General features: G+C 41.9%; 1 protein-coding gene across 1 annotated transcript in view; it reads right to left on the minus strand.

The window, feature by feature from the left end:
• Window positions 1–25780, minus strand: part of LOC126421871 (chitotriosidase-1-like) — a 101817-nt gene that overhangs the window by 40434 nt on the left and 35603 nt on the right. The window contains exon 2 of the mRNA XM_050087240.1: window positions 15922–16202. Within this exon, the coding sequence (XP_049943197.1) occupies window positions 15922–16202 (281 nt within the window). The remainder of the gene's footprint in view (window positions 1–15921; window positions 16203–25780) is intronic.

Genomic DNA, 25780 nt, shown 5'->3' on the forward strand with positions numbered 1-25780 from the left:
ACTGCTGCTTGCCGTGTCCGCAAGGTAATTTATGTGTATAGAAAATAATAGCAATCCTATCACACTTCCCTTAGGCACTCCTGACCATACCCTTGTCTCTGATGAACACTCGCCATCGAGGAAAACATACTGGGTTCTATTACTTACGAAGACTTCTAGCCACTCATGTATCCTGGAACCTATACTTGTGCTTTCGTTAACAGTCGACTGTGTAGCACCTTGTCATAACCTTTACGAAATCTAGGAATATGGAATACGCATTTTGCCCTTCATTTCATGATTCTGAGGATATCGTGTGAGAAAAGGGCAAGCTGAGTTTCGCACGAGCGATGCTTACTAAAACCAAGTCGATTTGTTGACAGAAGCTCAAGGAAATTTATTGTATTCGAACTGAGAATATGTTCAAGGATTCTGGAGCAAACCGATGTTGAAGATATCGGTCAATTTTGTAAGCCGACTCTTTCATCCTCCTTGTATACAGGTGTCACCTACGCCTGTCCCAGTCGCTTGGGACTTGGCGCCGGGCGAGAGATCCGCGATAAATGGAAGTTAAGTAAGTGGCCAATGCCGCACACTACTCTTTGTAAAACTGAACTGGAATTCCATCAGGATCCGACGACTTATTCGCTTTCAGCTTTTTCATTTGTATCTATACGCCAGAGATGCCAATTACTATGTTTTCCATAAGAGTGTCAGTACCATATGTTTGTACAATTCTTATGCGTGAGCTCTTTCTTAAATGCGAAATTCAGAACTTTGGCTTTCGTTCTGCTATCTTCTACTGCCACACCAGCATGGTCAACGAGTGACTGGATAGAAGCCTTAGACCCACTTAGCGATTTTCCGTAGGACCATATAAACTTAATATTGAAGCTGGGGACCACGACGTAAAGGAAACGAAAGAATTCTGCTATTGCGGAAACAAAATTGCGCTTGAAAGACAAATCAAGGAAGACATAAAAATAGACAGGTCGAAAGGAATGCACTAGTATCTAGCACTGGCATTACTTTGAGAAACGTATTTCGGAGAACGAACGGTCGGAGTAAAGCACTGTATGGAAGTAATCATCGACTGTGATAATACTGAAAGAAAGGGAATGTAAGTGTTTGAGAAGTGGTGTTACAGAAGGATATTGGAAATTAGGTGGACTGATAAGGTAAGACATGAAGACGTTCTCGGCAGAAGTTACGCAGAAAGAAATAAGAGAAAAACGCTAACTAGAAGTAGGGATAGAATGATAAGACCTCAGGAAATAGTACTAGAGTGAACTGTAGAGCGTAAAAACTGTAGGAGAAGACTGAGTTTGGAATCTGTCCAACAAGTACTGGCGATGTTGGGTGTAAGTACTATTCTGAGATCAAGAGGTTGACGGAGGAGATGAAGTCAGTGGTCTGCATCTGATATCACCGACATCAAACTTTCAGTGGCCCACATACGCTGAAGCGCCAAAGAAACTGGTATAGGCATGCGTATTCACAGATAAGTAAACAGGCAGAATACGACGCTGCGGTCGGCAACGCCTATATAAGACAAGTGGTTGGCGCAGTTGTTAGATCGATTACTGCTGCTACAATTGCGGGGTATTAAGATTTAAATGAGTTTAAACGTGGTGTTATAGTCGGCGCACGAGCGATGGGACACAGAATCTCTGAGGTAGCGATGAAGTCCGGACTTTCCCGTACGACCATTTCACGAGTGTATCGTGAATATCAGGAATCCAGCAAAAAATCGAATCTCCGACATCGCTGCGGCCGGAAAAAGATCCTGCAAGAATGGGACCAACAACGACTGAAGAGAATCGTTCAAAGTGACAGAAGTGCAACTCTTTCTCAAATTGCTGCAGATTTCAATGCTGGGCCATCAACAAGTGTCAGGGTGCGAACCATTCAATGAAACATCATCGATAGGGGCTTCCGGAGCTGAAGGCCCACTTGTGTACCCTTGATGACTACAAGACGCAAAGACTTACGCCTCCCCTGGGCCCGTCAGCACCGACATTGGACTGTTGATCACTGGAAACATGTTGCATGCTCGGGCGAGTCTCGTTTAAAATTCTATCGAGCGTATGGACGTGTACGGGTATGCGACAACCTCATGAATCCATGGACCCTTGATGATGACAGCAGAGGACTGTTTAAGATGGTGGAGGCTCTGTAATAGTGTGGAGCGTGTGTAGTTGGAGTGATATGGGACACCTGATACATCTAGATACGACTCTGACAGGTGACACGTGCGTAAGCATCCTGTCTAATCACCTGCATCAATTCATGTGCATTGTGATCCCGACGGATTTGGGCAATTCCAGCAGGGCAATGCGACACCCCACACGCCCAGAATTGCTATAGAGTGGCGCAAGGAACACTATTCTGTGTGTAATCACTTCCGCTGGCCATCAAACTTCCCAGACATGAACATTATTGACCATATCTGGGATGTTTTGCATCGTGCTGTTCAGAAGAGATCTCCACCCCCTCGTACTCTTAGGGATTTATGGACAGTCCTGCAGGATTCATAGTGTTAATTGCCTCCAGCACTACTTCAGACATTAGTCGAGTCCATACCACGTCGTGTTGCGGCCTTCCTGCGTGCTCTCGGAGGCCCTACACGATATTAGGCAGATGTACCAGTTTCTTTGGCTCTTCCTTGTATAATCATCATTTCCTCATAAGAAAACAATTGGTAATCACATGATCTTAGTCTGTACATAAAAGAGTTTGGCTGTCCTCACCCTGATGGTCATTTTGAGCCGCACAGTGGTCTATGTTTGGCAGGAATGCCCTTTTTGCCAGTGCTAGTCCGCTTTTTCGTCCTCCTTGTTCCGTCCATTATGGTTTATTTTGATGTCTAGGTTACAGAACTCCTGAACTTCATCTACTTCGTAAATCTCAATTCTGATGTTAAGTTCCTCGCTGTTCTCATTTCTGCTACTTCACATTACCGTCATCTTTCTTCGGCTTACTTTGTCCACTAGTTGTTCATTCCATTCGGCAACAGATCTTGTAATTATTCTTAATTTTCAGTGAGGCTAACAATGTCGTCAGCGAATTTTATCATTGATGCCCTTTCCCCTTGATTTTTAATCCCACTCTTGAAGCTTTCTTTTATTCCCGCCATCGCTTCTTTGGTGTGTATATTGAACAATTGGGGCAAGAGACTACATCCCTGTTTTGCACATTTTTCAATCCGAGCATTTCATTCCTGGTCTTCAGCCTTATTGTTTTTTCCTGTTTCCTGCACGTATTGTATTATTAGCCGTCTTTCCCTATAACTTACCCATATTTTTTCTCAGATTTTCGAACATCTTGATCCATTTGACATTGTCGAACGCTTTTACCACCCGCCTAATCGTATGTATGTGTCTTTGATTTTTTTCAGTCTTGCTTTCATTTCCAACTACAATGTCAGAACTGTCTGTGTGGTATCTTTACCTTTTTTGTTAAAGTCAAACTGATCGTCATCTAACAGATCAGATCTCCCATTTTCTTTTCCAATTTTCTGTATGTCATTCTTCTCAGAAGCTTGGCTGCATGAACTGTTAAGATGATTGTATGATAATTCTCGCACTTGTCGGCTTCTTCTATCTTCGGAACTGTGTGGATGATATTTATCCGTAAGACAGGTGGTATATCGCCAGTGTCACACATCTACACACCAACGTGAATAGCTGTATTGTTGCCACTTCCCGCAATGATTTTGGAAATTCCATTGTAATGTTATCTACCCCTTCTGCCTTTTTTGATCTGAAGTCTTTTAAAGCTTTTTAAAATTCTGATTCTAATACCGGATCCCTACCTCTTTCTTGTTGACTCCCGTTTCTTCTTCCGTCACGTTGTCACACAAGTCCTCCCTCTCTCATAGGCCTTCACTGTACTCTTTCCCTTCTCTCCTCTGCATTTAACAATGGAATTCCCTTTGCACTGTTAAAGCTACCGCACAAGCTTTTAATTTCACCGGAGGTTGTTTTTACTTCTTTGTATGCTGAGTCAGTTCTTCCGGCAATCATTTGTCTTTCGATTTCGTCTCATTTTTCATGCTGCCATCGCCTTAGCTTCTCCGCCCTTCCTATTTATTTGGTTCCTACGTGACTTGTATATCTGTATTCCTGAATTTCCCAGAACGTTTATGTACTTCCTTCTTTCGTTGATCAGCTGAAGTAATTCTTCTGTTACCCATGGTTTCTTCGCAGTTACCTTCTTCGTGCCTCTGTTTTTTTCTAGCTTCTATAATTGCCCTTTTTAGATATGTCCATTGCTCTTCAACTGAACGGCCTACTGAGCTATTCATTGGCGCAGCATCTGTAGCTTCAGTAAACTTCAAGAGCGTCTCTTCATACCTTAGCACTTCCGTATTTTACTTCTTTGCGCATTGATTCCCCCTGACTTGTCTCTTAAACTTTAGTCTACTCTCCATCATTATCGAACTGTAATCTGAATCTACATCTGCTCTGTGATTCTTGAACTTTCGTTATTACTAGCTGAAATTTATTGCAGAACTCAATTAGTCTTTCTCCTCTCTCATTCTTACAAATCAGCCCACATTCTCTCATAATCCTTTCTTCTGCTCCTTCCTCTACAACCACATTTCAGTCTCCATAATTATTACATTTTGATCTCGCTTTATGTAGTGGATTACCCCTTCAATATCCTCAAATAATTTCTCTATCTCTTAATCTTCTGCTTGCGATGTTGGAATGTATATCTGTGCTATTATCGTCGGTGTTCGTTTGCTGTTGTTTCTGATAAGAACAACCCTATTACTGAACTGTTCACAGTAACTGACTCTCTGCGCTACCTTCTCATTCATAACGAAAGCTATTACCGTTAAGTAATTTTCTGCTGCTGTTGATATTGCCGATGCTTGTCTGTCTTATCAAGAATCCTTGTCTACATTCCATTTCACTTTGCTGACCCGCACTATATCTATGTTGAGCCTAAGCATTTTTCTACCACGTTCAAACTTCTGACATTCCCTGCCGCGATTCGAGAACGCTACACTTTTACTGATTACTCAGTTTTTTTCTCGTAGCCGCCTCCTCCTTGGCAGCCCCCTACGGTAGATCCGAATGGGGGTTAGTCTGGATCTTTTGCCAATGGAGAGATCATCACGACATTCTTATCAAGAATCCTTGTCTACATTCAATTTCACTTTGCTGACCCGCACTATATCTATGTTGAGCCTAAGCATTTTTCTACCACGTTCGAACTTCTGACATTCCCTGCCGCGATTCGAGAACGCTACACTTTTACTGATTACTCAGATTTTTTCTCGTAGCCGCCTCCTCCTTGGCAGCCCCCTACGGTAGATCCGAATGGGGGTTAGTCTGGATCTTTTGCCAATGGAGAGATCATCACGACACTTTTTAATTAAAGGCCACATGTCCTGTGGATACACATTATGTATCTTAAATGTAGTAGTTTCCCCTGACTTCTGCATCCTAATACCGTCTATCATTGCTGATTCTTCCACCTTGTACGGGTAGTTTCCCACCCCAAGGGCAAGAGACTGCCTTGAACATCTGTTTGCCGCCCTGCCCTCTTTGACAAGGCGGATGTCAGAACGAGCGGTGACTTCTTATCCCTTTCCGCCATTACTGATGACTTTTATTCAGAATTTAAGCAGTGGCGAAGCTGGAACCCGAGATCCGGGACATTTTATATTGCTAGTCAAAGGAGCTACCCCTAGACTTAGTTAGCACACTGGACTCGCATTCGGGAGGACGACGGTTCAATCCCGTCTCCAGCCATCCTGATTTAGGTTTTCCGTGATTTCCCTAAATCGTTTCAGGCAAATGCCGGGATGGTTCCTTTGGAAGGGCACGGCCGATTTCCTTCCCAATCCTTCCCTAACCCGAGCTTGCGCTCCGTCTCTAATGACCTCGTTGTCGACGGGGCGTTAAACACTAACCACCACCACCACCCCTAGACTTAGAGCAGTGGAGTAGTGATACGTGGCAGGAAAAAGGAATCCCAGTACCGACTAATAATGAAACCTTAGTGCTTCAGATTTACAGACCAGCACTAATCCACTCGCCACACCGTTTTGATCGACAGTGATGAGGAAGATCAGTATGGCCATTGCTCATCGCTAGACTGCATGTCGCCTGGTGCCGGTTCGGACAACTCTCTCAGTAATCTAAGAGTATGAGCGGAGCAGAGACGACGAATCATATTGACGACGCGGGCAGCAAATACATAAGTGCCTTTGACAAAGGGCAGATTGCTGTGGTTCCGCGCCTGGGAACGGGCATCTCGGGAACTGCGAAGCCGCTTGGCTGTTCGCGTGCTGCGGTCGTGAGCGTCTATGGGTTGTGGTTGAAGATTGGCGAAACCACAAGTTGTTGGACGTCCGCTGACGGAATATGGAGATCACAGGCTCGTCCTCTCTGTAAAGTGTTCTGCAGCACACCGTTCAGCGCACATTGTTGAACAAGGGATTCTGCGAGAGACGTGTTTCCATGCGAACCGAACGACACCCTAAGTACAATTATTGTAATGTCTCGCTGGCGACACACGTGGCCGTATCCACGAGGAAAGGGTCACGCCCGAACTAGTAAACCTCTCCCAACTGGGTTTTCCTTTGCTCCACTACCAGCTCCTATAGCATCTGGCTGAAGAGACTCCACAGTAGGTCAGACAGATAATGAAAAAAAGAAAATCTTACAGTCATAGTTGTGTCCACCGCGTATGGCGCCTGTAGTCTCTCGCTAGACCAGGCATCGCATACTCGCTACCGACTTGTTTTCTCTTGGACTGCTCTTCGGTTCTTACTTCTAACTCTGATATGGAATCTTGTGCTACGGACTGAGCTTGCGTACAGTGTTCCTGCGCGAAATTTCTCTTTAGCCTATGACGGCTTTGTCGTTCCAGACTTATAAACTGTGAAGGTACAGACAAGAAAGATAGAATGCACATAGTTTTTTCGTACGAGCCTGAACGTGGTTTTCCTGAGAATTTGTCTTTTATTGGGTGTTTCCTTCTTCACCCTCTCGTTTTTCCGTTTTAACTGGACCGCTTCCCTGACTCTTGGATCGTCGCCTTTCCCGACCTCTTGTATTTTCTTACCGGAAGGATACCCGATGCAATCGGCATATTATTTAAATAACATGTTCTGTTTACTCTGAGAAAATAGAAGTACATTTTGCTGAGGATTTTGAAGATATTTAAATTGTGAACATATCCAGTTTATGTATGCGTTATTGCTGCTGTTTCGGTATCAAGAACGTAGTTACTTACATCTGCGACACTTCGTGCTTTGGTTCTGTTTAAGATTTTATATTATCTCCCCTCACGTCTTTTATCAGACAAGGCCTGAGTTATCTGGAAAGTTCACGAAATCTATGCAATGGAACTGATGACAAGTCAAAACACTCTTGCCCACGAAGAGATAACGAATAAAGCTCAAAGATTGCTTCCCGTGAGTATGAAAGTTATAGATGCTGATACACGGTTTTTATCTGACATTTCATACACTTCAGAAAAGTTGTTTGTTTGTCACTAGAAATCGGTGAGGGACTTTTTGAGAGATACGTTGTGAAAACAGCTCTAAGCACTGTGGAAAGTAATAAACCTTGTTCACAACTTGTGCAACTAAACCACTTTGTCATTGTATTACAAACATCTACTCAGGATAAAGGAAAGAAAAATGTACTGAACTGCAGTAGAAACAGAATAACACACTGATAAAGATGACAGCCCCCCCCCCCCCCCCCTCCCCGCATGAACCATGGACCTTGCCGTTGGTGGGGAGACTTGCATGCCTAGCGATAAGGAATGCCGTACCGTAGGTGCAACCACAACGGTGGGGTATCTGTTGAGAGGCCACGCAAAGGTGTGGTTCCTGAAGAGGGGCAGCAGCCTTTTCAGTAGTTGCAGGGGCAACAGTCTGAATGATTGATTGGACTGGCCTTGTTACATCAACCAAAACAGCATCGCTGTGGTGGTTCTGCAAGCGGCTGAAAGCAAGGGGAAACTACATCCGTAATTTTTCTCGAGGGCATGTAGCTTTACTGTATGCTTAAAGTGTTAAACTGTCATGGAGTCCTCTTGTGTAAAATATTCCGGAGGTAAAATAGTCCCCCCCCCCCCCCCTGAATCCTGAATACAGGGCTATAGATACAAAATCAAATAGTGGTAATGCAGGAGTAGGTTTCATAATTAATATAAAAATACGAACGCGGATAAGCTACTACGAAAACCATAGTGAACGCAGCCAAGATAGACACGAACCCCACGCTTACCACAGTAGTACAAGTTTATATCCCAACTAGCTATGCAGACGATGAAAGGATTGACGAAATGTATGATACGATGAAAGAAATCATTCAGATAGTTAAGAGAGACGAAAATTTAATAGTGATGGGAGACTGGAATTCGGTGTTAGGAATAGAAATAGAAGGAAACGTAGTAGGTGAATATGGACTGGGGGTAAGGAATGAAAGAGGAAGCCGCCTTGTAGAATTTTGCACAGAGCATAATTTAATCATCGCTAACACTTGGTTTAAGAATCATGAAAGAAGGTTGTATACGTGGAAGAGACCTGGAGACACCGGAAGGTTTCAGATGTATTATATAATGTTAAGACAGAGATTTAGGAGCCAGATTTTAAATTGTAGGCCATTTCTACGGACGGATGTAGATTCTGATCACAATATGTTGGTTATGAACTGTAGATTAAAACTGAATAAACTACAAAAATGTAGGAGATGGGACCTGGATAAACAGAAAGAACCAGAGGTTGTAGCCGTGCGGTTAAAGGCGCTTCAGTCTGGAACCGCGTGACCGCTACGGTTGCAGGTTCGAATCCTGCTTCGGGCATGGATGTGTGTGATGTCCTTAGGTTAGTTAGGTTTAATTAGTTCTAAGTTCTAGGCGACTGATGACCTCAGCAGTTGAGTCGCATAGTGCTCAGAGCCATTTGAACCAGCCAGAGGTTGTAGAGAGTTTCAGAGGCAGCGTTAGTGAACGATTGACAAGAACAGGGAAAAGGAAGAGAGTGGCAGAAGAATGTGTAGGTTTGATAGATGAAATAGTGAAGGCAACAGAGGATCAAATGTGTAAAAGACGGGGGCTAGTAGAAATCCTTGCTTAACACAAGATATATTGAATTTCATTGATGAAACGAGAAAATATAAAAATGCAGCAAATGAAGCAGGCGAAAAGGAATACAAAAGTCTCAAGAATGAGATCGACAAGAAGTGCAAAATGGCTAAACAGGGATGGCTGGAGGACAAATGTAAGGATGTAGAAACATATATCACTAGGGATAAGATAGATGCCTTTGGAGAAAAGGGAGATACCTGCATGAATATCAGGAACTGACATGGAAAACCAGTCCTAAGCAAAGAAGTTAAAGCGGATAGGTGGAAGGGTATATAGTGGGTCTATACAAGGGCCATGTACTCGAGGGCAATGTTATGGAAATAGAAGAGGACGTAGATGAAGATGAGATGGGAGATATGATACTGCGGGAAGAATTTGACAGAGCACTGGAAGATCTACGTCGAAATAAATCCCCGGGAGTAAACGGCATTCCGTTAGAACTACTGATAGCCTTGGGAGAGCCAGCCATAACAAAACTCTTCCATCTGGTGGGCAAGATGTTGAGACAGGAGAAATGTCCTCACACATCAATAAGAATATAATAATTCCAATTCCAAAGAAAGCAGTTGTTGACGGGTGTGAAAATTACCAAACTATCAGTTTGATAAGTCACGGCTGCAAAATACTAATACGAATTCTTCACAGACGAATGGAACGACCGTTAGAAGTCGACGTCGGGGAAGATCAATGTAGGAACATGCGAGGCAACACTGACCCAACGACTTATCTTAGAAGATAGGCCTAGGAAAGGTAAACCTATGTTTAAAGCATTTGTACACTTAGAGAAAGCGCTTGACAATGTTGACTGGAATACACTCTTTAAATTCTAAAGGTGACACGGAGCGAAAGGCTCTTTACAATTCTGTATATTGAGCAAGCAGTAAAGAAAGCAAAAGAAAAATATGGAGTATGAATTAAAATACAGAGAGAAGAAATAAAAACCTTGAGGTTTGCCGATGACATTGTAATTCTGTTAGAGACAGCAAAGTACTTGGATAAACAGTTGAACGGAATGGACAGTGTCTTGAAAGGAAGATATAAGGTGAACATCAACGAAATTAAATCGAGGAGAATGGAATGTAGTCGAATTAAATCAGGTGCTGCTGAGGGAATTAGATTAGGAAATGACACACTTAAAGTAGTAGATGAGTTTTGCTATTTGGGCACCAAAATAACTCATGATGGTCGAAGTAGAGAGGATATAAAATGTAGACTGGTGATAGCAAGGAAAGCGTTTCTGAAGAAGAGAAATTTGTTAACATCGCGTATAGATTTAAGGCTTAGGAACTCTTTTCTGAAAGTATTTGTATGGAGTGTAGCCATGTATGGAAGTGAAACATGGACGATAAACAGTGTAGACCAGAAGAGAATAGAAACTTTTGAAATGTGGTGCTACAGAAGAATGCTGAAGATTGATGGGTGATCACGTAACTAATGATGAAGTACTGAATAGAACTGGGGAGAAGACGAATTCGTGGCACAACTTGACTAGAAGGAGGGGTCGGTTGGTAGGACACGTTCTGAGGCATCAAGGGATCACCAATTAATTAAATTAGTATTGGAGGGAAGCGTGCAGCATAAAAATCGTACAGGGAGACCAAGAGATGAATGCCCTAAGCCGATCCAGAAGGATGTAGGGTCCGGTAATTACTGGGAGAGAAGAGGCTTGCACGGAATAGAGTAGCATGGAGGACCGCATCAAACCAGTATTTCGACTGAAGATCACAGCAACAACAATGATGACGGGTATGGAGAATTAGATCACAATGTTTTTATTCCAGTTAAGCTTGCATAATGTCCGTCTTGGAAAAACGGTTTCTGCACTTGGGTAAACTGCGGAAGTCTTTGAAAAACATCAGTGCGGCACTCCTCCACACTCATGGTTTTATCGAATTTAAGGTTATCACCATTCTTAAACTTTTTTGTTGATAAAAGAATAATCATGTCAGCATAATGTTCAATGCGTTCATATATTTTCACTTCAAGGCTAAGCTGAGATAGCGATTTTAGAAGTGAAGTTACTCGAAATAAATGTTGTACTTCAATGAGTGAAACGTGGGCTTCCTAAGAGAAAATATGATTTTACAGTTTGAAATGTCGATTCTGACGAAAAATATTGTTTTCAGCTTTGGTGGGAGCATACCACACAAATATTTCTTCCTGATGTCTTGTGCTCAGCTTTCAGACGACATCTTTAAGATCTGTTGACTGTATCCAGAGATCAACTTCGTGTATGCATACGAAGACAGTACCGTGTTAACGAGAAGACGCGGAAGACGTCTGCTGAACTTTTTGCCGAAAGATGCGGAAATTCCATTTTTTAGTACATAATCTTTAGCAATTTAGACTGGTGCACCTGAGATATTAGCTATTTGTTGAAAATAAAGAATTATTTATCTAAATTAATTACATCTCTTACGTTGCTTCTTTCTCGCTTCAAGTTTGTGAAGAAGTAACCTGACATTGATACTACAAAAGCATAATCACGCTTGAAATATTGCCAATGTATAGAACACAGAAGCTTTTAAAAACTGATTTGATCTGAGAAACTATAAATGTAACGTTTTTCTTGCACGCTCTTTGTGTGCTGTGTCTTCGAACGAACTGGTCAATAGCTGTCACAATGCATGCTATCGAATGTTGCGTCAATAGTAACATTGTTCCTATGTATTTGCAGGTAGCGTTAGCAGCACTGTCGGAACTGCATTACAATGCAAATATATTCTTACGTGCGATGATATTCCCTTGTCCGACTTTATGATTACCATTAAACCGTATTGAACCACGCCGGTAGACTGAGGACCTTTACATTCTTTAGCAGCTCTCGAAGCTCTTCGGTCATTCTGAGACAATCGAATTCAGTCGCTAAAGCAGTGAATACTGTATAATTTAGAATAAAATTTCAATTTTCTTAAATATCGGCACTGATTCTGTTCATGAGTAATCCAGTAACATAGTGTAACTTGAGATACGTACATTTTGATGCTTACGGGTTGTTATTACTTTTCTCTCCGTGCTCTGAGTCTGGAAATCCTTCTAGGTGTGTGGTTACGGGCCCTAAATGAAGATACAATTAAAATAATGAATAAGTTACAGGTGTCCAGAAAGACAATAATAGTGTGTTGCCTGTTTTGTGTCCCGGAATAAGATAGATTAGCAGTTCCAATGGGACTGTTGTGTGGTAATGGCTCTCATTCCATTGTCTTACTGTTATAAAAAGCACGTAACTTATTGATGGCATGGAGATGAAACATGAATACTGTGCTACAGAGAGGGCTGCAAACTGTCTAAATTGTACTGCCCTCATGTTATTGTGTTAGTCTTAATGGGTCAGTTCTTCGATGTAGTTTTTTATCGGAATATTTCTACAAAAAACAGTAGGTCACTATCGTGAACGATAACTTGTCAGTGACCACCACATTTCACAATACAGAATAAAGTTTTTTGGTATTGAAAACACGACCAAGGTTCAAAGGTTTGTTATCAAGACACACGCACTGTCTCCGCTTAATTGTAAATTATCGAGCAAAGGCTGTTGCTCCCATAGAATGGCTAATCAAGAAATGGAAAAACTTTCTCTCAGCCAGTGATTGCCAAACAATAAATAATAATAGTCATCAAAACAAGAAATATATTTGGAAACGTTGAGTTAGGCATTATGGTCACAAACAAAGTATGTTGACCGAAGACTTCAGGTGTAATCACCCTCGCGCTTCGCAAATAGGGCTGTGGAGCGGACTGCGTTTCAATGCGCCCTGTTGCCCTTATGTGGGAAACTGCCTACAAAATGTGGAAGAAATATCATGAGGATGCATATCGCAGTGGAAACCACAGCATTCAAGACACACAATGCATATCCACAGGACATGTGTCCTGTATTTGAAAAATTGTCACGATGATCTCTACATTGGCAAAAGATCCGGATTAGTTCCCCATTCGGATCTCTGGGAGAGGACAGTCGAGGAGGAAGTAACCACACATTGAAAAACAGCGGAAGGGTAACATTCTACGAGTCGGAGAGTGAAATTCCCGAAGTTTGTACGTGGTAGGGAAGCTAGAAAATCTGAAAAGAGAAACGAAATGGTTAAGTGCATATGTAGTGGGGATCAGTGAAGTGAAGTAGGAAGGAGAAAAGTTGTTCTGGCCAGACGAGTATAGTGTAATAACAGCAACACCAGAACATGTTATAAAGAGATTATGATTTGTTATGATCACAGAGGTAGCGTAGGCAGTGAATTATTGCAGATATTTCTGTGATGGAATTGTTCTTATCAGAACCAACAGTAAACCATGACCAACATAAACAGTTCAGCTATGCATGCCAACATTGCAAGCAGAAGATGAAGAGATAGAGAAAGTATATGAGGATATTGAACGGGTAATTCAGTGTGTAAAGGGAGATGAAAATCTAATAAGCATGGGGGACTGGAATAATAGCTGGAGACCCTCAAGATCACCTTGCAGACTTTTATTTAAGAAACTAGGGATATTCACAGTACCTTCACAATACATGTATTCACTTATGATATTCCAATTAAAAAATAACAGAAAAGTGTATAGCTACAACACTAGAAGAAAGGATAATCTTCACTATTGCAGGTTAAATATGAGTTTGGCACAGAAAGGGGTGAAGTATGCCGCCACAAAGACCTTTGGTCATTTACCAAATAGCATTAAAAGTCTGACAGATATCCAACCAGCATTTAAAAAACGAATTATTAAAAGAATTTCTTAATGACAACTTCTTATAGTCAATAGATAAATTTGTAGACATGAGGCAGTAACTGTAAAAAAGCTATGTATATAATTTATGTTAAACTGACACGTCCCACTTCATTACGAATGTTGTATTCATGACCTATGGACCAAGTAGTAATGTAGCGTTCTATACACTCCTTTGCTGCACCTGTACGAAGAAGAGGCCCGGCGTTATGTTTTGGTTAAGCACTTTGATTTTTAATTGGAATTTGTGTATTTTCAGTAGGTCGTGTTCTACAGCTTACAGATAGTTATCGAAAATCATGTTGTACCACCATCAGCTGCTGTAGAGAGTCTTGCTATCAATTTCGACTAACACAAATCGTCATTAGACCAAAGACTGAAGAACTTGTGTCTGACGACGATTCGCGATAGTAGCAACAACTGAGGTTATTCATAACAGATTATGGTGGTACAATATGATTTTGAATAATTTGTTTGAGTCACTTAATCAGTTTAGGAAAAAAACACGTAGGTAGTGTCTGACGAGGAGTTGCAAGTGAGATCACATGTCCCTTACATTTACTGGAGTTATAGCATCCCTGTATGTGCAAAATGCTTATGGAATTCACACACGTGCAGCTTTCTCCACTCGTGCAGAGGTAAAGCCGTTTGTTTCCGTCGCGAAAGTACATATTTCACATAAACTAATTTGATGTAAATAAATTATTTTTGAGCCATTAAATACTCAGTGGAGCTCTGACGTTAGAATTAGAACGATATCCCTTCTGAAGGTTTGGAATCTGTTCTGCGAACAAGGCTACGACCGAAAGCCTCGTCCGACCAACAAAGGTTACGTTGCAAACTGGAGAAAAGTGTTCCTTTTTTTAAATGTTGCCATTCTCCTAACATTTGAGACATACTTCGTAGTACGAAATATCAGTGTAGATGACGGTTCGCACGTTAGTCCGTCGTTTAATATACGTTTCCGGACCAAGCTTCCAACCTCTTGCTTCATCACTCATTCAACCCCTGTTACTTCCTTCCAGTACTAATCTAACACCTGTTGTGACATCGAAGAGAGGGAGAAGGAACGAAAACACGTTCTCAAGCTGTAGCTGAGAAGCACCACTACGAATCACACTTATCGTATTATACTGCTTAAGAGAATCTCCATTTGAATTTAGTACTTGTGCGTGTATGGACGACCGTGTCATATATTACAGAACTACCAACGATTCGGCTGCTATTGCACGGGATCAAGCTGATTACTGCTGACTTGTTGTTGCTGCTTTATATTTATGGTATGGTTCGAATGTGGCGCAAACCCCAAGAAGCTATGGACGCAAGTTGTCAACAGGTCACTGTGAAAGCTGGTGGTGGCTCCAAGATGGTGTGTGCTGTGTTTACATGGAATGTACTGAGTCCTCTGGTGCTGCAACTGTCCCTATCGTTTACTGTCAATGGTTATGTTCGGCTACTTGGAGACTATTTTCAGCCATCCATGGACTTCATGTTTTCAAACAACGATGAAATTTTTGTGGATTACAATAGGCCACGTCACCGTGCCGCAATTGTTCGCGACAAGTTTGAAGAAAATTCTGGACAGTTCGAGAGAATGACGTGGCCATCCAGATCGTCTGACATGAATCGCTTCGGACATTTATGAGACATAATCGAGAGCTACGTTCGTGCACAAAATCCTGCACCGGTAACACTTGCACAGTTGTGGACGACTGAAGAGGCAGCATGGCTCAGTATTTCTGCAGGGTACTTCCAACGAGTTGTTGAGCTCGTATCACGTCGAGTTGCTGCACTACACTGTGCAAAGGGAGGTCAGACACGACTTTAGGAGGTATACCATTGCTTTTATGACTTCTGTGTAATATGTAGGATGGCAAGACGCACAGCCATTTTCAAGTAATAATTATAAAGCAGCCACGACAAGCCAGAAAAGTCATCCTGATGAAGACTGTCTGCACTAACAGCCAAAATGTTGGTAGTTTTCTTTTTAAATATGGTACAGTCACGCACCGCGAGGGATCTGATTGGGATGGACTCCAGCCGCGAGGGCCTACGCTCCTGTTAAGTGCTAATCATTGCTGCCGGTGTGTGGATACTTGCCGTGGAGTACTTGACGGAGCCTTCGTTCCACCCGCCGACGCCGAGCAGCGGCACGACGCCCTGGTCGGCGAGCGCAGTGAATTTCTTGTAGTTGCCCTTGCCGAAGTTCTCCTCCAGGTCGTTGTAGGGGTCGAGCGACTTGATGCTGTTGGTCGTCTCGTCGAGGCCAGCGAAGGCGTAGACCACCTGCGTGCAGAGCGTGGTGTCGATGTCGGCCACCTCCACGTTGGCTGGGCCCGCGCGGTACGTCGCCCACGAGCCCCAGTAGCACGACACGCTCGCTGTTGGAAAGAGGCACAGGCCGGGCCACCGCCGGTTAATACGACTGTCTTCGATCCGGCCTCGCAGCGCTCGTTATGCGGCAGGTCAAGGTCGCGTCAGCAGGGTAGAGGTGTCGTGGAAAGACGATAGGGTAGCTGGAGGTTAAAAAAAATTGGCCAATTGTGAGTAGGGTTCGAGGACTGATGGTCCCGTACCTACTTAATTATGAGCGTGTCCATTTACCTTGCTTGCCCAAAACAACTTTTTTCTGAAGCACTGTATGTAAAATTGTTTCAATCAACTTTTTTAAGATCATTGGGTAGTTCTTGAACACGATATATGTTTCATGTATCCCACAGACGTAGGAGATACAGGGTAGAGGCTAAATTTTTTAAATGGACATTTTATTCAAGAATGCACTTGCCCTCTCCAACAGCTATTCGAGAATGTATCATTTTTATGAATAAAACGTAGATGTGCAAACGATAAAGAGTACACAGTTTAAGGAGAAACAAAGCAGTTTACTACCTTGAGCGTACAAATTACGTACCCATTGTAGTGCTGTAGTAGAGGTGTGAGTTTTGTTTATGATTTCCGACCCATGTAAACAGACGCACTCATCTCTCCTGCAATGTAGTCGGCATCATAAAAACTTAGCAACTGCATGGTGATAGCGCGCATTGTGAAAACAGTTTTTGTTGTTTAAAGGTGTATGATGTACAAGCATGACGATAAAGCAGAAAACGTACGTCGACATGAATTAATTTTGTAATTGCATTTTTGTGTTCAGTACTGTTAGAGAACATTGTGATTATTTCTTTCTTCTATCCTACTGTGCTTAACTGTCCTATGATTTACTGTAGGCGGGCGAAATTTTGTTCAGGCATAACTACTGTACAGCAGACGATTCCCCGATAAGCTGTCGCCTTCTCGGTGGATGTTTGGTCGACTTGTTTCTCGCCAATGTGAAACGGGAAATTTAAACGCAAGGTCTCGAAATCGTCAGCTGCTGAGGTCGCTGTGTTCGCTGCCGAAGCCGTGAATCCTGTCAGCACACGACGAATTCAACATGAAGTTGGTGTCTCGAAAACAAGCGCACATCGCATTCTGCAACGCATAAATTCCATCCTTAACCATGTTCATTTATATCAAAATCTTCATGGGAATGACTTCAACAATAGGGTTCAGTTTTTGAGTGGGTTCAGCGACAATTTCTGACTAATTTTATTTTCTTCTCAGATGTTCTTTTTACCGACGAGGTGCCATTCTCCAACAAAGGAATTGTCGATATGATAAATATGCAGTATTGATCCATCAATAATCCACGATGGCTACGACAGGTAGGCATCAACGTCCATGGAACGTTAATGTTCGGTGCGGAATTATTGGAGATACCACTATCGGATCTTTCTTTGTAAATGGCAACCAAAATGGTAGACAATATGCCCGATTTTTAAGACACACACTTCCTGTTCTCTTGGACGCCATACCTCCGAATGAAAGGATAGTCATGTGGTATCAGCATGATGTGTCCCTGCCCCTAACGCCTTACAAGCACGACAAAATCTGGACCGTAAATACCCAGGTAGGTCGACCGAACGCGGTGGGCTAGCTATTTTGGCCTGCCCGATCTCCGGATCTTACACTGTTGGACTTTTTTCTGTGGGTAGCTGTCAATGATGCTGTCTACCAAACCGTTCGATCAACACCGGAGAACATGCAGTAACGCATTATTGACGCTTTTACAGACATCACAGAGGAAGTTGTAGCATGATGTAGTGCGTCCTTCATCCGCAGAGTGACCCTATGTATGAAAGCCAGTGGTCGTTATTTTGCTCATGTGATGTAAATGATCTGTTTTCCATGCAGTGGTAGTACCACAGGAAAAGATACTACAAAGGGCCATTTTGCTTCTGCATTGTCGTAAGTACTGTAATAAGTACTGTAATAAGATACTACACAATAAGATCCAATTACTATGCGTTGTAGTACTGTTGTATTCAATGTTTACTGAAAATTTGTAAAAGTTTCAAATGTGTCTTGAAGAGGTCAAATGGTTTAGTTAATAAAATCCATTGAAGGGATATTTAAAGTAGAGAAGACACGTATTATTTATCATTTCCATAGCTACTACTTTCGCATAAAATTGTACAGTGTCATATATTTTTCAATAACTCTTGGAGAGAGTGTGTGTAATCTTGAATGAAATGTACATGGTTGCATTCAAAAAATTTAACGTCTACCCTGTATCTCCCACATCTACGGAGATACATAAAACGTATACCCTCAGCAAGAACTACCCAATGATGTCAAAAAACTTTGGTTGAAGCAATTTTTCATTTAACGTATCAGAAAAAAGTTGTTTTGGGTGAGCAAGATAAACGGTTCAAAAATGGTTCAAATGGCTCTGAGCACTATGGTACTTAACATCTGTGGTCATCAGTCCCCTAGAACTTAGAACTACTTAAACCTAACTAACCTAAGGACATCACACATATCCATGCCCGAGGCAGTATTCGAACCTGCGACCGTAGCGGTCACGCGGTTCCAGACTGAAGCGCCTAGAACCGCACGGCCACACCGGCCGGCCAAGATAAACGGAACACCTTATGTATCCATACATTTATTGATATCGAAATTGGCAAAATATTGATCCCGGGAATTCCAAGACCGTATCAAAATCTCTACATTAGTTTCTCAACGTAGCCTGGACATGCAAAAAGAAACGATCAAGGGACTGCAGTTTAGAGAGAGAGAGAGAGAGAGAGAGAGAGAGAGAGAAGATATAATGAAACACTTTTCATTTAGTTACTAAAACATGATTGCAACTTACATTTCATGTTAACGTACAGTAATATTCGTCAATTATATTTTGAAGAGTGATGAATGCAAATGGAAGAAGGATATTATCTGTGTAATACAGTTACAGTTTAATCCTTTCAGACGCTCTGGCTACAATTGCTACATAATCTTTTAATGTGTCTTAACTGCAACAGAAATACGCTGAAGCACCAAAGAAACTGGTATGGGCAAGCGTATTCAAATGCACATACATGCAAACAGACAGAATACGGCGTTGTGGTCGGCAACGCTTATATAAGACAACAAGTGTCTGTCGCATTTGGTAGATCGGTTACTGCTGATACAGTAGCAGGCTATCATGATTTCAGTGAGTCTAAATGTGGAGTTATAGTCAGCGCACGAGCGTTGGGACACAGCATCTCCCAGGTAGCGATGAAGTGGGAATTTTCCCGTACGACCATTTCACGGGGGTACCGTGAATATCAGGAACCCGGTAAAACAACAAATCCCCGACATCGCTGCGGCCGTAAGAAGATCCTTCAAGAACGGGACCAACGACGACCGAAGAGAATTGTTAACGTGACAGCAAACATCATCGATATGGGCTTTCGGAGCCGAAGGCCCACTCATGTATCCTTGATGGCTACACGACGCAAAACTTTGCGCCTCACATGGGCCAGTCAACACCGACATTGGACTGTTGATGATTGGAAACATGTTGCCTGGTCGGAAGAGTCTCGTTTCAAATTGTATCGACCGGATGAGCATGTACGGGTATGGAGACAACCTCATGAATCCATGGACCCTGGATTTCAGCAGAGGACTGTCGAGCTGGTGGAGGCTCTGTAATGGTGTGTGGCGTGGGCAGTTGGAGTGATGTGGGACACCTGATACGATTAGATACGACTCTGACAGGTGACACGTACGTAAGCATCCAGTCTGATCACCTGCATCCATTCATGTCCATTGTGCATTCCGACGGATTTGGACAATTCCAGCAGGACAATGACACACCCCACAAGCCCAGAATTGCTGTAGAGTGGTTCCAGGAGCACTCTTCTGAGTTTAAACACTTAAGCTGGCCCTCAAACTCCCAGACATGAACATGACTGAGCATATCTGGGATCCCTTGCAACGTGCTTTTCAGAAGAGATCTGCACCCCGTCGTAATCTTAGGGATTTATGGGCAGCCCTGCAGGATTCATGGTGTCAGTCCCCTCCAGCACTACTTCAGACATTAGACGAGTCCATACTACGTCGTGTTGCGGCACTGTCGCATTTCTCGCGGGGGCCATACACAATATTAGGCATGTATACCAGTTTCTTTGGCTCTTCAGTGTATTTTTATATATTAATGACATCATAAGGGTGGCTGTAGGCGTTTCATTTCCTTACATAAGTGAACGGCCGTGGTCCCCCAGACCTCCAATCACAAGGACGAACATAAAAAATGAATTTATTGTTGTTATTTTGCCTGAAAGTTTTAAATGATCAGTTTCATTATTAAAACAGTGAATATATCAAAATTACAAAATTTTAAACATGGCTGAGGCAGCAACTGTTGACAATCTTCACGGTAAATGATGACAGCCAAGCAGTTGAAGGATAAAGATTTATTGAAATCCTTGACCACAGTTTCGGTATATCTAAATATACCTTCATCAGAAGCAAAAATACACTAAAATCGCATCCTGCAGTGGAGATACATAAAAAAAATCGAATGGATAATTATGCTGTACAGATGGAGGTGATATTTTAATATGAACTACTGACGACGCCTTTGGCACGACTGTTTTATGTATCTCCACTGCAGGATGTGATTTTAGTGTATTTTTGCTTCTGATGAAGGTATATTTAGATATACCGAAACCGTGGCTAAGGATTTCAATAAATCTTTATCCTGCAACTGTTTGGCTGTTATCATTTACCGTGAATATCAAAATTAGTTATTTTGGTGCATAAAAAGAAACCAAGTGTAAAAAGTATAAGTTTGAAAACGGGTACATATTTTTGTATAAATGTGGCGCCTAAAATCATTGAAAAATCACCTAAGAGCATTACATCGTAAAGAAAAAGTTCAGACGTGAAAGGGTTAAAAAGTTTCAGATTTCTTACTTTACTTGTACTGTGAAACCTTGCTTCTTGCCGAATTTCACGATTCTATCACAACAGGAAGTACTCTATGCGTTTTGGTGAGTGATTTGCCGACGATCAGATAGGTGACATAAATGGCCGTATCTTTCAATTGAAATGACATAAAATCTTAAAATTTTTACACAGCCAAGAAACCATAGATTTCTGAACATGTGGTGTCTACGCACTCATGAGAAAAAAGGTTCTTAATTGTCGGACAAACATTCGGACAGCAAAGCGATTTTATTAGGGTTCCATTTTAGAGATTGAGGCACTGAAACCTACAAAGCAACTCCTCTCATGAGGAAAGAAGATACTGGACGTCGCCAGAGGATATCATGCGGCGTAGCTACTGTACTGGCATCTCACTGCGTCTGCATACGGAGGAAAGTACTGCTGTATCTCGGGGTTGCGGTTTGGTGCAATGTAAACAAACTGTTGTGAAATACAGAACGAACCCGAAATGTTTCACAAAAAGTAGTTGATCACGGTTGTTAGCTGGATGTTGATGTGGCGAGTACTTGTCTCTAAGGATTTAGAGTACCGTAAATGTGGCGAGTAGAAACAATGTGATGAATAGCAACGAAACTTCCAAAAGAGTTCCATGCTATCGTGTCGAACGACAAATGGGAATAGCATTCGAAGACTTGCAGTTCTGCATCATAAATTTTTTGTTAATTTTTAAAGTATTCTTTAATCCAATTTCTCTTCCGGGTAAATGAAAACTTAGGGTTACGTTTTCGGGAATTTGTGGGAAGAATAAAAACAGCGTTTCTTCGGAAGAAGACCACGATTTTTAAGAAAACAAAGAGCCATCTGGCACTGTTCTCAATTCGAGAGGTTATGCTGTGATTAAAGCGTGTGGACTGCATGGATGCAAAATTTTTATTTGGAAGACAAAGGGTTAGATTGGATTTTTTTTTTTTTTTTAAAGAAATCCTTTATCAGATCATGGCACCTTAACCACATCTGTTTACGTAACTACCGTAAACTTTTGCTAATTGACAATGACTTGCAGCTGATATGTTTTCTTTAAAAGCAAAAACCTTATAACAATTCGCACTTCAATCGTCACCCATGTATCTGTCAACAGTTCCATCATAAAACTGTATTTCGAAGCTCAGTGGGACAGCTGTATGAAAACTTTGATCGTCTCTTCTATGCAGATACGGAGTTTAATTCACGCGGAATATTTATACATTCTCATGTGTTCTTGTTAACTTACTCACTGAGTCACCTTCGTATATGTCCTTCCAGAAACAGAGAACAAGTGCGTCGCTTCAGAACTTGAGTTATCAGAGTCATATATTTTTAAAAATCTCCGATACATTTACGTTACTCAACGGTAGACTTATTAACATGGAAAATTTACTTAATTTATAGAAGTAAAACGTCACAGTGTTAACATAAGAAGTGCTAATGAGAAGTCTGTATGAAGTGTCGTACAGCAGTATGTGGAAGGAATGGACAGAGTTTTCTCCAAGTCAGTTAGAATAAGAAGAGGAATTTTATGGAGATAAAACAGTTGACCAAGTAAAGTGATCAAAATTTGAAAGTGTACAGAGTGAAACAGAACATAGATAATCATTGTTAGTTGATTAAATAACTAAGGAATTACTAAAATTAGGAATTACATTTTGTATATCGTCCTACACACGGCACAAGAACAGTCGCGTACCAGAAGCCATGAAAAGATTACCGTGAAAATTTCTCAGAACAATGTGAAGATAATATCTCTCTGCAGCATCAAAAGTGAAAAATAAAGGAAAAGAAGTGTATTGTGCTGACTAAACGAAACACATTTTTGATTTTGTTTCACAAACTCTGTTGTTACTGCACGACCTAGATTACGAGTTATAAGACGATTTTCTAGTACATAACTGATACCAAAGATGAGACTCAAGCAAAGATAAACATGTTTCGTTTAGTTAATCCGATATACAGCGTTTCACCAAGAACCCACAGTTGAATCAGTAACAAATATATGTTAATCATGGTGTATGTCAGCGCAGAAACGTATCGCCCCCGCTTTTTCTTGAAAGCTGAAGAGGAAATTTCAGACCATGATAAGTGTGCAATAGTAAGAGACAATAAGGGCTAAGATAAAACATGATATAACATTCGGCGCTATAATCAATGAAAGTTAGAGATTTTTGAGAAGAAAATGCACAGCATAGAAAAAAATTTAGATTGTGGGTGACAGTGATGAGAAGTTATAGATGAATGAGAGATGGACCAAGTAAACAGCAGAAGTGTGGAAGATGTTTTAATAGAAGAAAAATATGTTACCTATAACATAAGTTTGCACAAGCTGGGCATAGCAATATAATATCAGATACCGGTTGGTGCAAGAGAGAAACGGTTTTTAACATAATATCAAATATTAGCATGCAATAGAGAAATAACTGTATAGAACTGAAATTGTGAGACTGGGAACACCGCAGAAGAAAAGGAAGCATTTGATAAGGACTGCAACCGAATTACTCAAACAATTAAATGGAGAGATAGACAATTAAGACTGGGCTCTACGAGATTGGCTCATAAAATAAGAAAGTCCGAATTGGGTCACGGGCCCCGTTAGTGCGAACATTCGCGCAAAGTACAGTGACGGAAAAGAAATCGCAACACCAAAAAATAATTAATGTAGAAGAATGAAATTTCGGGAATACATTTGTCTAGGTAACATATATATACGGGATTAACACTGCAACACCACGGGTTAATATAAGCGCGAGATAAGCCAGTGAAAATGTGAAATGCTCGTTCATAAATAAGCAGTTCAACGGGCAGAATGTTGAATGCAAGCATGCAAACGTACATTCATTGTGTTGTACAGGTGTCGTATGTCATTTTGTGGGATGAAGTTCCATGCCTGTTGCACTTGGTCGGTCAGTACAGGGACGGTTAATGCTGTTTGTGGATGACGCTGGAGTTGTTGTCCGATTGGAGACAGGTCTGGTGATCTAGCAGGCCAAAGTAACATGCCGATACTCTGTAGAGCCCGTTCGCTTACAACAGCGGTATGTGGATGAGCGTTATCCTATTAGAAAACATCCCCTGGAATGCTATTCATGAATGGCAGCACAGCAGGTCGAATCATCAGACTGACGTACAAATTTGCAGTCAGAGTGCGTGGAATGAACACGAGAGTGCTCATACTGCCGTGCGAAATCGCAACCCCAGACCATAACTCCACGTGTAGATCCAGTGTGTCTTGCACGCAGTCAGGTTGGTTATAGGCCTTCAACTGGCCTCCATATAACCAACACACGACCTTCACCAGACCGAGGCAGAACCAACTTCCATCAGAAAACATAACAGGTCTCCACCCTACCCTCTAATGACCTTTAGCTTAGCACCACTGAAGTCGCAAATGGCGGCTGTTTGTTGTCAATGATATACACGGTTCTGGGCTTCTGGCTCGGAACTGTCCTTGATAACCAATGTGTCAAGAGTTCGTTACGTCACTGTGGTGTCAACTGCTGCTCAAATTTCAGCTTCGGACGCAGTACCATGCGCCAGAACCATATGCCAAACGCGATGGTATTCCCTCTAGATAGTGCAACGTGATCGTCGAGGGTTGGTGTTCTTCTGAACGAAAATTCTCTTGGCCATCGCTCCAGCAGTCATGTACAGTGGCTACATTCCTGCCAAGTGTTTCTCCAATATCACAGAAGGAACATCCTGCTTCTAGCAGCCCTATTACGCGACCCCGTTCAAACTCGGTGAGATATTGATAATGGCGTCTTTATCGCGTTAAAGGCACTCTTGCCTAACCAACTCACAATGTCCAATGTCAATTTGACGCAAACCTGATTTGCGTCCTCATAGTAGCGCCAGTAGCGCCACTGTTATGCGATTGGCACGAAACTGGAATAGAGATCATCTTTCAAATGTAGAAAAATGCGTATCAACTTTCGTCTATGCCACACAACTGATTCATGGTATTCTTTTCCTTCAGCGTATTCGTTTATGGATAGTAGTGTGCAGTATGAACCAGTTAATTTTTATTTCTTATACTGAAGATTGGAAGAACAGATTGAGAGTACACATGTCATGTAGACACACATTTATGGAAGATATTACAGTGATACATATTCCTTGTGAATAAGATCGTACTGTAATGCTGTCTATAAATAGTCGTGCGCCGAATCAATATGACGACCAACAAACAGTCAAGCAAAAAGACCGGGCAACTAACAAACTTACAAAGTCTGTGGGAAGTTTTGCTACAGGAAGGGGAAAATTAGTGGGTGATGTGGAGACACTCAGGAATAGCAGTAGAGGTGATAAAATGTAGGAGCAGTTAAGGTCTGGACAGGCAATACAGATGATTACTTAGGATATGGGGTGTTGTAAATGACCAGAAGTGAATAAAGTTAGATAAACTGCATAAAAAAATCAGTACAATATGGAAGACTTACTGGCCGAGGCTGTCGCCGTCAGCCCCAGAAGCAGGAGAGCGGCAACCGAACTCCACATGGTAATGGCGAGGTCTGATGTTGGCTTTGCAGTTACCACGCTGGTACCAGTTCGGACCGACGTTTTATACTTTTTCTTCTGAGCGTCCGATAATCCAGTGTTATCAGGCTGCTGTCTGTCTAAATTACAAGTGTACACCAGAAGATCTTATCAGCAGATCCGTAAGTAGTGAATGCTCTTC

Source organism: Schistocerca serialis, chromosome 1, assembly GCF_023864345.2.
Source record: "Schistocerca serialis cubense isolate TAMUIC-IGC-003099 chromosome 1, iqSchSeri2.2, whole genome shotgun sequence".
Classification (NCBI taxonomy): Eukaryota; Metazoa; Arthropoda; class Insecta; order Orthoptera; family Acrididae; genus Schistocerca; species Schistocerca serialis.